The following is a 15722-nucleotide window of genomic DNA, read 5'->3' as shown; positions in this document are numbered from 1 at the left end:
CTTTATGTCTTCTAATTTAACATCCCATGATCCAGATGTCGTCTTTCGTAAGCCTTCAGAGAAAAGATCTAGCCTGATGGACTGCTGGTGGATGGAGCAGTGGTCAATTTACCACTCTCCAGACCACAAAATAAGCATGTTACTATGCTTTAATATATCTTATTTATTTACTGTGCAAGATACTCATTTCTTGAATCAAGAAAGATGCCAAATAGATCCTTCAGGACTGGAAAGGAGCAAATATTGCCTAGGCATACTGAAACAAAGAATCAATGGGATAGCCAGTTATGTGAAGCAGAAATTAGTGAATCAAAGTTTATGGATTGTATTTTAGTATAGTAGACCATGTGTAATTGACATATCTGAATATATATCTGAAGAAATCAGTAATAAAGGTCAATAGATGTTTGTTCATTTCCCATATTTTTCAGAGTATAAGACACACCTTTTTCTCCCTAAAAGTGGGTGGAAATTTAGGTGCATCTTATAGACCGAATATGGGCGTTTTTGGCCTCCCGAACCCTCCACTCATCATGTTTTCGCCCTCTCCAGCCCCCAGAAGCACTCTGCAGTGCTCCACATGGCCTGTTTTTTGTTAAAATGGGCTGTGTGGAGCACTGCAGAATGCTTCTGGGGACCAGAGAGGGCGAAAACACGACGCACGGAGGCCAACAATTATTTTTTTCTTGTTTTGCTCCTGTAAATTTAGGTGCATCTTATAGTCCGAAAAATACGGTAGTTGACATGGGTCTGGCAATATCATTGTAAAGCCAAACTCTCTAGAGCAGTGGGTCTCAACCTTCCTAATGCCGCGACCCTTTAATACAGTTCCTCATGTTGTGGTGACCCCCAACCATAAAATTATTCCTAAAACCATTGAAAATATGTGTTTTCCAATGGTCTTAGGCGACCCCAGTGAAAGGGTTAATTGGGAGTCGGGACCCCCAAAGGGGTCCCGACCCACAGGTTGAGAACCACTGCTCTAGAGAGTCCAAAATGGAATTGGATTTTTTCCCCCTTTAATACAGTATATACATTTATTTCACCAGGATCTCTTGCTCAGATTGAGATACTAGAATCCAATTTGTATTACCTAGCTTCTATACCACAACTTCTTCTTATATAGCTATTATTTTATAGTTTTAGTCTTCTCATTCAAATAAACTACTGTCCAATTCTCCTCTCTTTCTCATTTCTCTGTAGTCATGGAGAGTCTTTAAACAGATTTGTCTTCCATCTGCTGGATAAATGGAAGCTTTGCAATCCATGCCCAATTGAATCTCTCCCCTGTCTTAATTAAATTACTGGTTTCACCAAATTAGTGCAGATTCTTTTATAATGATTTTTTGTTAGTTCTGGAAATCTCCTCTGTATCAAGATAGTGTTTCTGTCTGCCTGCTTTATCATTCTGTTGCCTAACAGTGTTGTTGTGTTGTCCTTTCTTGAATATGGTTTTACAATAACTAGTTTTCACACAGTTTCTTTATTTGATTGGCACACGCTTGAGGATTGCTGTAGAATTAACATCCTTTACTCTCTGCTTGATTTTAAATACACCTTTGCATCTATTACATTTTTCTAAATATATTGTTACAAAATATAAGTTTGAATCCTCTCTTATTTCTAGAGCATTCACCACAGTTTCAAAACATTACTGAGAGTCTAACATTAGTTCAATTAAAACTGCCTTGGGTAGAATCAGCCCTTGGACATCTAGCTGGCATGATATTTCCAGTCTAGTCTCTAGCATAGATAAGCTCTCTCCTTCTTTGCCTTTTATTACAGAAAACCACAGAAAAGTGCACTTTAACCAAATGATAGATTTTTTCTCATGTCATTTGTCTCATCTCCTCTGCATTTCTATTATTTCTTAAAACTTTTGAAATACTGTGGTTTACTGAAAAACAGATCATTCAATAATAATAACCTCCTTCTTCTCCTTCTTGTTCTCCTCCTCCTCCTCTTCCTCCTCCTCCTCCTCTTCTTCTTCTGCTTCTTCTTCATCATCATCATCATCTTCATCTTTATCTTCATCATCTTCTCTTTCTTGGCCTTCTATTAATAGTGCTACTGCTCCCTATTCTTTTTTATTTATTTATTACATTTATATGCTGCCCATCTTGCTATTCAAATAATCCTATAGGATTCTTTTCTATGCACCTGGCCTGCAGGTGTGAACTGACCCTTTGATTTTATCAAGGAATCCTCAAGGAACCTAGACCATTAGCTGGAACTGTTTCCTGGCAAGCCCTTTGAAGCCAGACAGATCTGTGCTCACCCTTTTCCCCTTCATGTTCAGTCAGCCATATCCTGGTCCTGAATATAGATTGATACATTATCCTTACTGAATGTTGCAGTCTGCCACTGCTATTTGCAAAGATTTATTTATATTTGGGCTAGGTTTGCTGGCTTGTTTAATTCTGTCATCTTTCCAAAGTAGACAGCCAAGAAATAACAGATACTAAAACAAAAAGGAAATCAAGCGAATCGCGACGCGGCACTTTTCTGATCATTTCAGTTACTAGACATTCAAGCCTCTGACTCAAATTGTCATTTCCTCTTGGGACCTCTTCAGCTGCTTCCCAGCTTGGATGCCCTTTGTTAGTCTTTTATTGGAAAGGACATGTGGGGTTTTCTGAATCCTTTTGTCCACTGGGTCTTTGTGATCTAAAGTCAAGGAGCTGAAAGGATTTAAATAATGTTACTCTGGAGAAATGGGCCCCAATTTACCTACTGAGCCTTCCCGTTCCCAACGAAAGGTTAGTCTGAAAAAGAAACAAAGATCAGTGAATAGGAAGGAAGATGTGAATCAGTAGAACGTGCTTCCTATATCCTGTTGGATCAAATTAAATCCTAATCAGATCAAGAATGGCAGCAATGGCAAAGTAAGAAAAATAACTCTGTGTCATATAAAGCTTTCTGTGCATAACTACTTCTACATAAGGATCTCCCTTAGTCTTTAAATGGCATGCTAGAGGCATGTCTCCAAAAACTAGGTGGGAACAATGCAATTAAGCAAGTGGGGCCAAGGGGGAAATTATGTTTAAATGCTAGAAGAAAATTCCTGACAATAAGAGCTGTCAACCAGTAGAATAGGCTATCTCATTATATGTCATATTACATTGGAGGTCTTCAAATAGAGGTCCATGTCTCCAAAATGCCTTAATAGATGTTCCACTGGATTAGGGGACCTCTAAGGTACGTCTGACTCTAAAACTCTATGAATCTATGAACCAGAGTTAATATTTTTTTTCTACACAATTAATATATTGCTTCTTTTTAAAATTTTAATTTTCACTTTAAAATCACATCTGCCTTCCTCACAATCTAACCTTTCTTTTATAGTGTAGCAACTTCCAACTGCATAAATTAAGTGTATAATGAAAAATATGGTTACAATGTGGTTCCTATGTCAAATCACCATACAACTAGGTTTGGGTGCATGGATGATAAGTATGTATGTAGTCTTTATGTATAAACAGCCACTGGTGATGCCAAAATGGGAAGCAGAGGCATTAGGAAAAGTCTTCACAAACTACAAAACTGATCTCGTATAAGGCAATAGAAGAATATTGTCAAATGAAAAGATTTATTACCATTAATAAATGGTAACCTAGTAACTTATACTAGGGCAACTTATACTAATAACTTATACTAGGGCAATGGATTCAGTAAGAGACAACTGTACTTGTCAACTATACTTTAATTCAACTGTAATAGTCTATTGTTCTTTGATGGATTGATACCCAACAGATGCTATCAGCCTTTATTTGTTTTACAGGTCCAGCAGTGAATGTGAGCTGCAATATTTTCATCAACAGCTTTGGATCTATTGCAGAAACAACAATGGTAAGTAGAATGAAGCATGTCATCTCTGCAAACTTCCAAGTCAACACTGACATTTAACTTATTATACCCTTAAAATATGTTACTGATTCCCTGTTCCCATCTTTTATTTATTTTTTTCCTTTGATCAGCAATGAATCCCAAGCTGGCTGTATTTTTACTGAGAGGATGAGGCCAACATTGTTAACTGAAAGTAGAGGGAATCAACTTCTCCATTCAGCTGCAGATTAAATTGATTTCTGGGTTGTTTCAGAATCTATGTTAGTTCACAGATTAGCATTAGAAAACCACTGATTTATAGTCATGTCCTATAATCTGGTTTTCACACCAGGCAAAAATGGAAAACTCCAACTTTAAAAAATGCTACAGATTCAGTGTCTTCAGGGTGCGTTCAAGTTAATACAAACACAGCTAATCCATGTCCTTTACACTATATACTACAGTAGAGGTAGTTTCTGATTTACGACAACAACTGAGCCCAATATTTGTTAAGTGAATTTTGCCTTGTTTTATGACCTTTCTTGCCACAGTGAATTAAGTGAATTGCTGCAGGTGTTACATTAGTAACATGGTTGAAAAGTGAATCTGGCTTCCTCATTGATTTTGCTCATCAGAATGTTGTAAAAGTGATCATATGACCCTTGGACACTGCAATCATCATAAATATGAGTCAGTTGACAAGCATCCAAATTTTGATCATGGGACCATGGAGATACTGCAATGGTCATGTGAAAAACGGCCATATGTCACTTTTTTCAATGCCGTTATAACGTTGAACGGTCACTAAATGAACTGTTGTAACTCAAGGACTACCTGTATATCAAGTATATACTGATTATAACATTCTGTGCCATTATTTCAGCTTGGTACAGGGACATGATTGCAATGGTTCATATGGTTAATATATTAGCATTGTGCATCAATTTGAGTGTGGCACATAAAATTCCATGGACCCATTATTTAAAATATAAAAGGAAGGCAGAAACCCAAAGCATTTACATCATCGGATCACAAAGCTGATATTATTATCATCTTTAGAAGGAATTTCCCCCCATACACATACACACACACACACACTTTAAGATTTGTTTTAACTGAAACACAGATTTTTCTAATGGAATTATTCATTTTAGCGGTGGAAATAAGAAGCCACGCTGAACTATTTTAGTATTCTGAAAGACTTATTTTGAAGTGGAAAATTGCATTAGCAGGTCATTTTTGTAGAAAAACAAAGAGCCGGCTTTCTGAGCAGATATAGGCAACAGAGTTTGATGGCTCTACTTTAGTTTTGGGATCACTGTATGAATACTTATCCTCTTGGGTTGAAATTTACACAGTTATTATAATTTCCTTTTTTTATTTGGAAAGATTATTAAAATGCCAGTGTTGGGAATTTTAGCTCGCACATAAGACATTAAAGTTGACATTTAAAGATGCTTCAGACCATCTCTTTGCAGCACACAAAGTGGTAGGTATTATTACATTACCATGTAAAGGTCTAATGAGTTCACCATTACAAAAGGGGATAATAAATGCTGGATAGAACACAAAGACTATAAATACAGGAGAGATTATCAGGAGATACAAGAAAGAAAATTCTGGCAAGCAGATCAATATTCCTCAAACATTAGGGAGGATAAGAGGGCAAATTACACAGAAAATGCATAGAATTTTTGAGGATGAGGATTCCAATGGTACAATTCACAAAATAAGCAACAAAGAAAGGAGTCGGGACTCTATGCATCTATCCATATATCTATCTAGTTTTTAAAGGAGGGAGATGTATATGGAATGGTTCTGAGCAGCAAAGGTATCTTAACGATCTTAATCTAATACTATATCAACAAACATTTCTCATTCTTTGTATCAAATGGATTACTGCAATGCATTCTACATGGGGCTGTCCCAGGGGTAACATCCAGCAGGTTCTGACAGGTTCTGAAGAACCGGTAGGGGAAATTTTGAGCAGTTCGGAGAACCGGCAGCGGAAATTTTGAGTAGTTTGGAGAACCGGCAAATACCACCTCTGGCTGGCCCCAGAGTGGGGTGGGAATGGAGAATTTTTTAGTATCCTTCCCCTGCCACGCCCACCAAACCACGCTTGAAATCCAAAGTGGTGAAATCCAAAAAAAAAAACCCCACTGGGCTGTCCTTGTAAAGCATCTGAAAGCTGCAGGTGGTGCAAAACGCAGCAGTAGAGGTAGTGTTGGGTGCCACTAGGAATACGCATGAAACATCTCTACTGCACAAGCTATATTGAGTACAATATTGGTTATGATCTTGAAAGCTCTTCACAGCATGGACTCTGGTTATCTGAGGAACCATATCATCCCAGTTAGCAATAGCAATAGCACTTAGACTTATATATACCGCTTCACAGTGCTTTACAGCCCTCTCTTAAATGGTTTACAGAGTCAGCACATTGCCCCCAACAATCTGACTCCTCATTTTATCAACCTCGGAAGAATGGAAGGCTGACTCAACCTTGAGCCTGGTGAGATTCGAACTGCCAAATTGCAGTCAGTGGGCAGTCAGCAGTAGCCTGTGATAGTGCATTCTAATCACTGCACCACCTTGGCTCTTACAAGTTACATCAACTTGTCCCACCTGGTCAGGCAGGAGGGGCTTGTTGCCGATTCCATCAGTGAAAAAAATGTTGACAGATAGAGACTAGGAAGACAGCCTTCTCTGCTGTTGTCCCTGTCCTGTAGAACATCTCCTTTTCCACACACACACACACACACACACCGTCCGAGATGAAGTTGGCCCCCCACTCTGTTGACTTTCGTGAAGAGTGTTAAGGTCTGGTTCTGTCAACTAGTATGGGGATCCAAGAATAGGATGCAACTCTGTGGGTGGCTAGTGGCTTGAAGGTGCTCTCTCTGTCTTTTTAACTTATTTATTTTTGTATAGACTTTTATGCGGATTTTATTATTTTTTACTTGTAAACCACGCAGAGTCACTTCAACAGTGAGATGGGTGGTATATAAATAATAAACAAAATGTTCTTAGGGACAAATATGTAGATATTTGGTGCTGGTCAGTTGCTAGATGCATTGCTCTAACTACCTAAATGGTGATTGTTACTTATTGCAGTGCAGTGAATCTCAACTACTAAATTGTGCTGTGGAAGATGCAGCTAAGTGCTATCCCTTGTAGTTTGCCATCCCACCCACTCCTGTTATTATCTATTCATCCAACAAATATCACAGTATTTAGATTGGGTAATTTCTGATAATTTGGGTTCTAACTGTGAGTTTAAGAATCATGGGAATTCTTATCACTACTACTACCACCCAATGTGTGGCACCAAAGTGTGGGGAAAAAACCCATTACATTTTATTAAGGATAGTTTTCTTGTGTTTTGGCTAATCAGTTTAGATATTTGTCACTCATAAAAGTCAATTCACCACCACCTAGAAGGGGTTTGAGTGGAAGCTGAAGGCAACTGCAAGGGAGGGCAACTCTTATCTTTATTAATAATTGCAGTGGAAGGAAAGACAACTGAAATCCATCCTGTGTGATCGTTGAGTGCCCGGCTGCCAGCGATGCAAGCTGTTACCATAAGTGAGACCAAGTAGCTTCATTGCTCAATGGTGCACAGATAATGAATGCCCAATTTGTCCTCTACCATGAAAGCTGTACAAGAAGACACTTAGTGTCAGTTCCTATCAAGGAGGACTCTGCATGTAAAACTACTGATTGAGATCCAACACTACAGACAGAATGCAATCAAGCCATTATAAAAGTCATTTGAACTACTGGTCTAGCATTCAGCATCATACACATTTCAGAAATCTTACAAGCACAGACAGTAAGATGATTGTCCTATTGTTCCAAGCAGTTGATGCATACTACTGTACAATCATGCAAACAATAATATTGATAGCCAGGTCCATCATGAATTTGGTCAGTCTCTTTTTAAAACCATCATCATCTAATGGAAGTGAATCCTCCAGTTTAATTAAATGTTATTTAGAGGAGCATTCTGTAATGTGGTGAGCAGGAACACAAAAGAGCAGCCTTTTTTGATGGAATACCTAAATTATGGGAAGGAATCCGATAGCACTTTTTCTGGCTAATAAAACCATAAACTTTGTAAAGCATAAGCATTGTAACAAAAGGCTTTTAATGAGCTTTCAATTTGATAAAATGTGTTAGTCAGAAATGATGCTACTAGACAACTTCTGTTTTTTTGGCTACCGTACATAAACATGGCTCTTCTCCTAGAATGCCTAAAGAGGGGATCTCTAAAGTCAAGATGGCGTGTTTACCTGCTGATGATTGGTACAGCAAGTAGCAATAAGGCAAGCATGGTAGAACTTGAATAGTATGCGAATAAGAGGTTATGGGGGATCTCGAGGCTCTAGGGTAGCTTGGGGAGTTATAACAAAGAAAATCCCTGAGGAAGGCAATGTGAAACATGCAATCACTAGGCACTGAGTACAGTCACTCGGTCATTTCCCATTTGAATTGCTGCAATGTGCTCCATGTGGGACTGCCCTTGAAGATCACCCAGAAACTTCAACTGGTGTAGAATGCATAGTAAAGAGGGCCCTTAGGATTGCCCATCTGTTGCGCAAGCTGCAATGGCATCTGGTTTCTTTCCAGGTCCCATTCAAGGTGCTGGTTGTCACCTTTAAGACCTACATGGTACAGGACCAGGTTATCTGTGGTACCACCTTTCCCTAAGGACATTTACCTGTCCTACCAAATCAGATAGGGTTGGCATGCTCCTATTCCCTTTTCCGAAATATTGCCATTTATGGGAACTAGAAAGTGTGCTTTTTCCATAGTAGCCTTTGTTCTATGGAACGTCCTTCCATCCGAAGTTTGGCAGGCTACCGCCTTCCCAGCCTTCCATAAAGCTTTGAAGATCTGGTTTTTCCCTCAAGGGCTAGGATAAAATGAGATGACTTGGCAGCAGGTTTTGTTTTTAGCATGTATAGTTTTTATAGTTTTAGTATGACTTTTATGCTGTTTTAACTTTTGATTAGGAGCTGGCCAGAGCTGGTTATAAGCTGGTTATAAGATAGCTATATAAATGTTTTAAATAAACAAATAAATAAACTCAATAAATGGCTGTTTTTTACCTTACCAAAATGTTCTAAACTTTGGGACAAGCACTGGGATCCTGCTATGTATCTATAATATAAAGTTTAGAAGCAGAAAGTCAGATGAAAACGTTATGAATGCAGTATATACAACATGTAAAGAGATGAGTCACATAGAATTAGTAATATCCAGTCTGAAATAATGAAAAGACCTTTAACCAATTCAAAGTAAGGAGATAGAAAGCAACTTTTAAAGACCATGCATTGACATTTGGTATCCTCATTCAGCAGTGCCCTTATGTGATCTGTGGATATTATGGATGACTTTGTGATCTATGGATATATTATGGATGACTTCTCTTTAAATAGATTAAAGTCATCCATATTATAACTCTTTAGGGAGCCAAGAACAAATGCTGCTGCTCAAAAGGGTAATAGAGAGAACTCAAGAAAGTAGAGTCTGGATGTAAATTCATTGAAAAATCATAGTTAGCCATCCTATAATTTCACAATCCAATACAAAGTATTTTTTGTAAACAGGAGATATTAAAAATGTCATATTCCAATTTAGGATCAGAAGCTTTCCCTTGATTTGGTCTCCCTTGAAGGCTTATTGACATTTTCTTTGCAATGCCTGGTAAATTATTGTTGCTTTCTATTTCTACTGCAGCTGCAAATACATAGGTTGAATTAAAGAGAGGCACGTCCCATCAAATAGCCAAAGTCAACAGAACTCTTGAAAGATAAGCAGCAGCCTTACAAAACTCTGCCACCTTATAGAATCCCAAGCATCAGGTTTTTTGTAGCCTATTTTGACTATTTTTTTAAAAAAGCCTACGCTTGTGAGAGAGCATAAATTATTGTAGTAGCCCTTTTGAAAATGTAAAATACAAAGAGACAGCTGGTGTGTAAGAAGGAAGTGATTTGGAAAATATTTCTCTGTCACCCATGCACTAATTTTTGCACTCGAAGGCATGACAATGTTCATCACAGGCATACAGTAAATCTTGTTTGTGTATGCCCTTGTTGTTAAAAGCATACAAAAGAGATGGGAATACCTGCTTTAGCTGTGTCCATCCATTCTTGACTTTTTCCCACTGCAGTTCAGGTCTAAACTGAAACTGACAGTTTTCAACTAAATTGCTAAGACATTGAGCCTCTGGGTACTGCCAGATTATGATTTTGGACCAGTTTAGATTTGGCATTGAAACTGGCTGATCCAATCATTTCAAGAGCTGAGTTGTCTGTTTTCCTGGCTCTTCGTTAGTTTATTTGAAACAGGATCAAATTTAGTCTTTTCTTCTGCAATGTTTGAGTGTATGGGTGGTCTAGCAACCTACCGGTAGGAATTCTTTTCTTTTCTGGCTCCTGTGAGCTACTCCATTTTCAGCCAATTATTTGAAAAATATCCATGCATTCTAACAATCTGCAGGCCAACTGAACAGGAGAGCAGAGAGAACTCTAGTCCATTTCACTTCCATTCTCTACTGTCTACCTGCAGTAGAGGGCTGCATCAATCAGGGCTGCATATTAAAATGGAATTCCTGCCTTGTTTAGATTTCATCACCCAAGAAAATCTGCATATTTGCCCCTGAACATGCTATTAGGGGTACATAAGACTTAAATCTTCATATCTATCTCTCTATATTTCTGTCTTTCTGTCTGTCTGATCTATGTCCACCTTATAAATTTCATTTGGGCTTTCTCACAATAGCATATAGCCAGCCTTGGCTGATTCTGAACAAATCTGACTGAAGTAATATTTGGATGGAGAACTATCTAGAAATCCTAAAGCAGTAGATTAGATCGGAAAATTTAAAAAAAAAAACCAAAAGAAGAATATGGCAAACTATTTCCATGTTGTTGCCAAGAAAACTGTATATTCCTAATTTGGCAGCAACTTTCCTTTATAGCTTTTCATACTATGTGTGACTGCTGTTAAAAGATCCTTTAAAAAGATGTAAGAACAACCCAATTTCACAGGTCCATGAAAAAAACCTGAATGTTTGTTATTGGCTATATCCCATTAAATTTCTTCTTCTGCATATAGTACCTTAACTTCTCACCTTAAAACAATATGGTCCCACTTCTATTTAGACTAAGTTCTCAAAGCCAGCAAGCCATTCTTGTGTTATTTCAGTATGCAACACAATAACACAAGCCATTCTACCTTCATATCAAATTCTGATATAAGCATGTCCAGGGACATTTTTTTTTCAATCAGGATCATATCATAATCATCAAAAGTTTATTTGTCAAGCATATGTAAGATAACAGGTAACAGTATAAACATAATTTGAATACATGAAAAGAATAAGTAAAAATTAAATAAGGATGTTACCTCCATTTGATCTACAGTCCATTCCTGAAGAAGCCTAAGTTGTCCTTAACTATTTTAGTCAGAAAGAAGCTGTTTCTTCCCTATCCCAACACAACTTTTTCCTTGAATACAAGGTGATGCACTCCACCAATAGCAGAGAATATCTGTAACTCATGGTTGAACCGTGGGGTTCTTTATGGTCTCTGAGCTTGTTTGTTTGCTTGAGACGTTTAATTACTCAACTAGATAACATCATCAGTGCAAGAGGATTGTAGCAGAGGTGGGTTTCAGCAGGTTCTGACCAGTTCTGGAGAACCGGTAGCAGAAATTTTGAGTAGTTCAGAGAACCGGTAGTAAAAGTTCTGACTGGCCCCGCCCCCATCTATTCTCTGCCTCCCAAGTCCCAGCTAGAAAGGGAGATTTTTGCAGTAACCTTCCCCTGGATTGGGGAAGGAATGGAGATTTTACAGTATCCTTTCCCTGGAGTGGGGTGGGAATGGAGATTTTACAGTTTCCTTCCCCTACCACGCCCACCAAGCTACACCCACAGAACCGGTAGTAAAAAAATTTGAAACCTACCACTGGATTGTAGGGTCCTCCAGAACCAGATTGTGCCTTAGTTGCCCTGAGATAAAAATTCTTTGGACACTCCACAACAAATTTAAACAAATGGCTAAACTGACCAGTCTAGTTACCTGTCCAAACTCACCTCCCTCAGGCCATCCCACATTAAGAAAAGTAATTGGTGAATCTTTTCCCATCAGCTGTTAATGTTTGATAAGAAATGAGGAGAACAAAGCTAGGAGAATCCACTAGTTCTTCTCTTTAATATGTCATGAGCACTATAAATAAGGGCAGCAACATTTATCAGCATAGTGCCTGAGAATTCATAGGGATTATTAGTGGGAACAGCAAATTTTGTATTGGGAGTTTTCTGCTGGCTCAAAGACCAGCAGACTACCAATGGTTGGTAGCATTTTTATTTGGCTAGAAGGAACAGCCCCATGTCCATCACTATGTCCTGGCATCATCTTTATAATATACATTTATTTTGTGTCTCATGTGAAATCAGCACAAGAACAAAACTGACTTGCCAGATCTTAGCAATTATAATTAAATAAGCAAAATAGTATTTTGCTTTCAGGCCATTAGATCAATTACATTGATTTTCACTGACTGCAGCCATCACCGATTTTCACAAACAAAAAAAGTGAGGGTGGCAGATCCATTTATTTGATTTGTTCAAGTGGCTGCTGTTGGCAGAGATTCAGGATGCTTTTACCTTTTCCAGGTTTTCCCATATCTTTCTATCCTGACATCTAACCTCTGCAGCTGATTAGTTGTATTTAAGGTTGATCACATTATTAGCTGCCTTCAGCAACTGAACCATTATCTGAGAGACATCATACTTTTAGGAAGAAGAAATGGCTAATTAATTGGAATATGGAAACATAAGTTTGTACTCCTTGTAAGTAGCAATAGCAATAGCACTTAGACTTATATACTGCTTCACAGTGCTTTTACAGCCTTCTCTAATCGGTTTACAGAGTCTTCATATTGCGAGGACAATCTGGGTCCTCATTTTACCCACCTTGGAAGGATGGAAGGCTGAGTCAACTTTGAGTCTGGTGAGATTCAATCTGCCAAACTGCTGGCAGCCGTCAAATCAGCAGACTTAGTCTGCACTACTGTATTCTAACCACTGTGCCACCATGGCTCAAATAGCAAAAAGTATAATTTTCTTCATGCCCATTCAACTGGAGGTGAAGATCCATTGGTAGGAAGAAATTAGGCAGTGCCACTAGGACTGAAAAATTGTTCAAAATGAAATGAGACCTCTGAACTTCTATCAGAACCTTGGTAGTACAGTGGTCTAAAGCACCCTGTTATTAAGAACAGCTGCCTGCAATTACTGCAGGTTCAAATCTCGCCAGGCTCAAGGTTGACTCAGCCTTCCATCCTTTCTCAGGTAGGTAAATTGAGGACCCAGTTTGTGGGGGCAATAAGCTGACTTTGTATAAATATACAAAAGAATGAAGGCTATTGCTTAGTGCATTGTAAGCCGCCCTGAGTCTCCGGAGAAAGGTGGCATATAAATCTAATTAAAAAAAAAAAGAAATGCCAGATATATAATAAATATGAAATTATTTGCCAGTTGAGTTTCAAACATTCCCAAAACACGAACCTTTGCACAATGCCTTCCATATCAATGTAGATCCACATTTCCTCAAAAGGGTCTATTCTTTTTAAAATATATGATGGTTGTATATTGTATATCTGTACAGATATTTCACTTCTGGGCTTAACCTAATGTCATAGTTTAGTTTAGTTAGTTACTTAGTTCCTTGTTTTCAGGGGTGAAATCAAGCAGATTCTGACAGGTTCTAGAGAACCAGCAGCGGAAATTTTGAGTAGTTCGGAGAACCGGCAAATACCACCTCTGGCTGGCCCCAGAGTGGGAATGGAGATTTTGCAATATCCTTTCCCTGGAGTGTGGTGGGAATGGAGATTTTGCAGTATCCTTCCCCTGCCATGCCCACCAAGCCATGCCCACCAAGCCACGCCACACCCACCAAGCCATGCCCACAGAACCGGTAGTAAAAAAATTTGAATTCCACTACTGATTTGGATACATTTCCAAGTCTGCCTTAGAGAATCCTTTTCTTAAGCAGTCACAAGATCCTTTTCACAATCTGATTTAGTACTCCACAAGCTAAACTTAAATGTTTCCCAAATAGACAGTAATTCTAAGGCCCATTGACTTACATAACGACAAAGAAAACAATCAGCAGGTTCTATATTAGTTAGCAATGAGCACACATATCATTGTTTCGGTCCACACCTTTCCTTTCTCATCTTCTTTATTGTCTCAGGTCCTCCAAAAGAAGAGATGTACTAAACAAAACACATAAATCCTGATCCTAACAATTAATTTGGTCAAGGGCAGTGGAAATGGTTTACGATCTGGCATTCCTCAAACCCATCAAAAATGCAAATGAAGGAAGGGACTGTGAGATTTTATTGCCTCTTTTTTGTTTATTAAATACCACCTGCTTCTTTTGTCCTCTGAGGCCGAGGAGGAAAGGAACAGATGTCAGAAAAGAGTCCCTGGCCAGACAAAGGAAGCCAAAGATGCCACCCATTGTCCAGGATAAAAGATTTTGGCTTCACCTGGCTTGGAGATGCTCAAGGGAGTTGTAAAGACATGAGATTAAGAAGCAGACATCATTCTCAGCGGAGCTGGTGAGACAAGCTCCAATTAAATTATGAAACAAGCCTATAAAATTTGCAGCACTGTCTGGTTTTGCAGTTGGATGGAGGAACCCCATAAACTAGTGAGCTATTTAGTAGCCTCTTAAACAAGCCAATAGCAGTCATTAGGAAGGCATTGCCATGGAACAAAGGGGGATGACCAGATGGGGTTAGCAGGCATCTTTGTGACTAAGCAGAAGTTACAATTCTTGTGTCATCCAAATGTCATTCAATTTGTCTCGATTTGCTACTTTAAACAGCTAAATCAGGCTCAGATCTAGATTATACTGGCAAACAAAGAGGTAGGCAGAGAAGAGACATACGTAGATGACCGCAGTAGCTGTTCCACTGACAACCAGAAAAAGCAGCATGAGTAAGCACAATGCAGGAAGCTATGCTGCTGGTAATTAAGCTCAGCCTACAAACACAAAGTATAGCCAATCACAAATCAAATACAAGCGAACAGAGAAACAACTTGCTGTCAGCAATATTCTTAAGTATTCTCAGATTTGTACCCAGGTGGGTTGTTTTGCACGTACCATCAAAATCTCCAGCCAAACTTCACTAGAGGTGATTTGGAACTAATATTCGGGGGCAAGACTTGCAGTTCCTAAAGGATCTTTCCTTACAGATTCTCATGTGCTTCCATACCTGGATCAGATTCAGCTGCCAGACATCACATAGGAAGGTTCTGGTGTTACTAGCTTATTTCATGGAATCATGGGAGTCCTCATTTTGTTTTAATCTTGAACAGGCGCTCATCCACAGAAGCCATGACAAGCTGTGTCTAAATGCTTCTAACAAATGCAACATATTGTTCACACACACTGACCCACCCAAATTCTTCTTTTTTTTTTTTTTTAATTTGATTTATATGCCGCCCTTCTCCGGAGACTCAGGGCAGCTTACAATGCGTTAAGCAATAGCCTTCATACTTTTGTATATTTATACAAAGTCAGTTTATTGCCCCCACAATCTGGGTCCTCATTTTACCTACCTTAGAAAGGATGGAAGGCTGAGTCAACCTTGAGCCTGGTGAGATTTGAACTTGCAGTAATTGCAGGCAGCTGATGTTAATAACATGTTAATAACAGTGCTTTAGTCTGCTGCGCCACCAGGCTCTTATTCTTTTGAGTATATAATATCCAGCATCCGACATTCAGACACATATTACCTCTGAATTCTGGAGTTCTGTGTAGGTTAAAGTTCTGCTTACACATCTTCAGAGAGAGGAGGTGATTTAGAGACAA

At 38.7% G+C, this 15722-nt stretch overlaps 1 protein-coding gene across 2 annotated transcripts in view; it reads left to right on the top strand.

The window, feature by feature from the left end:
* GLRA1 (glycine receptor alpha 1) overlaps positions 1-15722 on the top strand; it is an 80570-nt gene that overhangs the window by 40858 nt on the left and 23990 nt on the right. For both annotated transcript variants that reach the window (XM_034402014.2, XM_087887520.1), the window contains exon 3: positions 3782-3849. In XM_034402014.2, the coding sequence (XP_034257905.1) occupies positions 3782-3849 (68 nt within the window). The remainder of the gene's footprint in view (positions 1-3781; positions 3850-15722) is intronic.

The sequence above is a fragment of the Pantherophis guttatus genome, chromosome 2 (genome assembly GCF_059756535.1).
Source record: "Pantherophis guttatus breed Tessera chromosome 2, ASM5975653v1, whole genome shotgun sequence".
NCBI lineage: Eukaryota > Metazoa > Chordata > Lepidosauria > Squamata > Colubridae > Pantherophis > Pantherophis guttatus.
The sequence above is the reverse complement of the archived record's forward strand: the minus strand, read 5'-3'. Positions and strand labels throughout refer to the sequence as shown.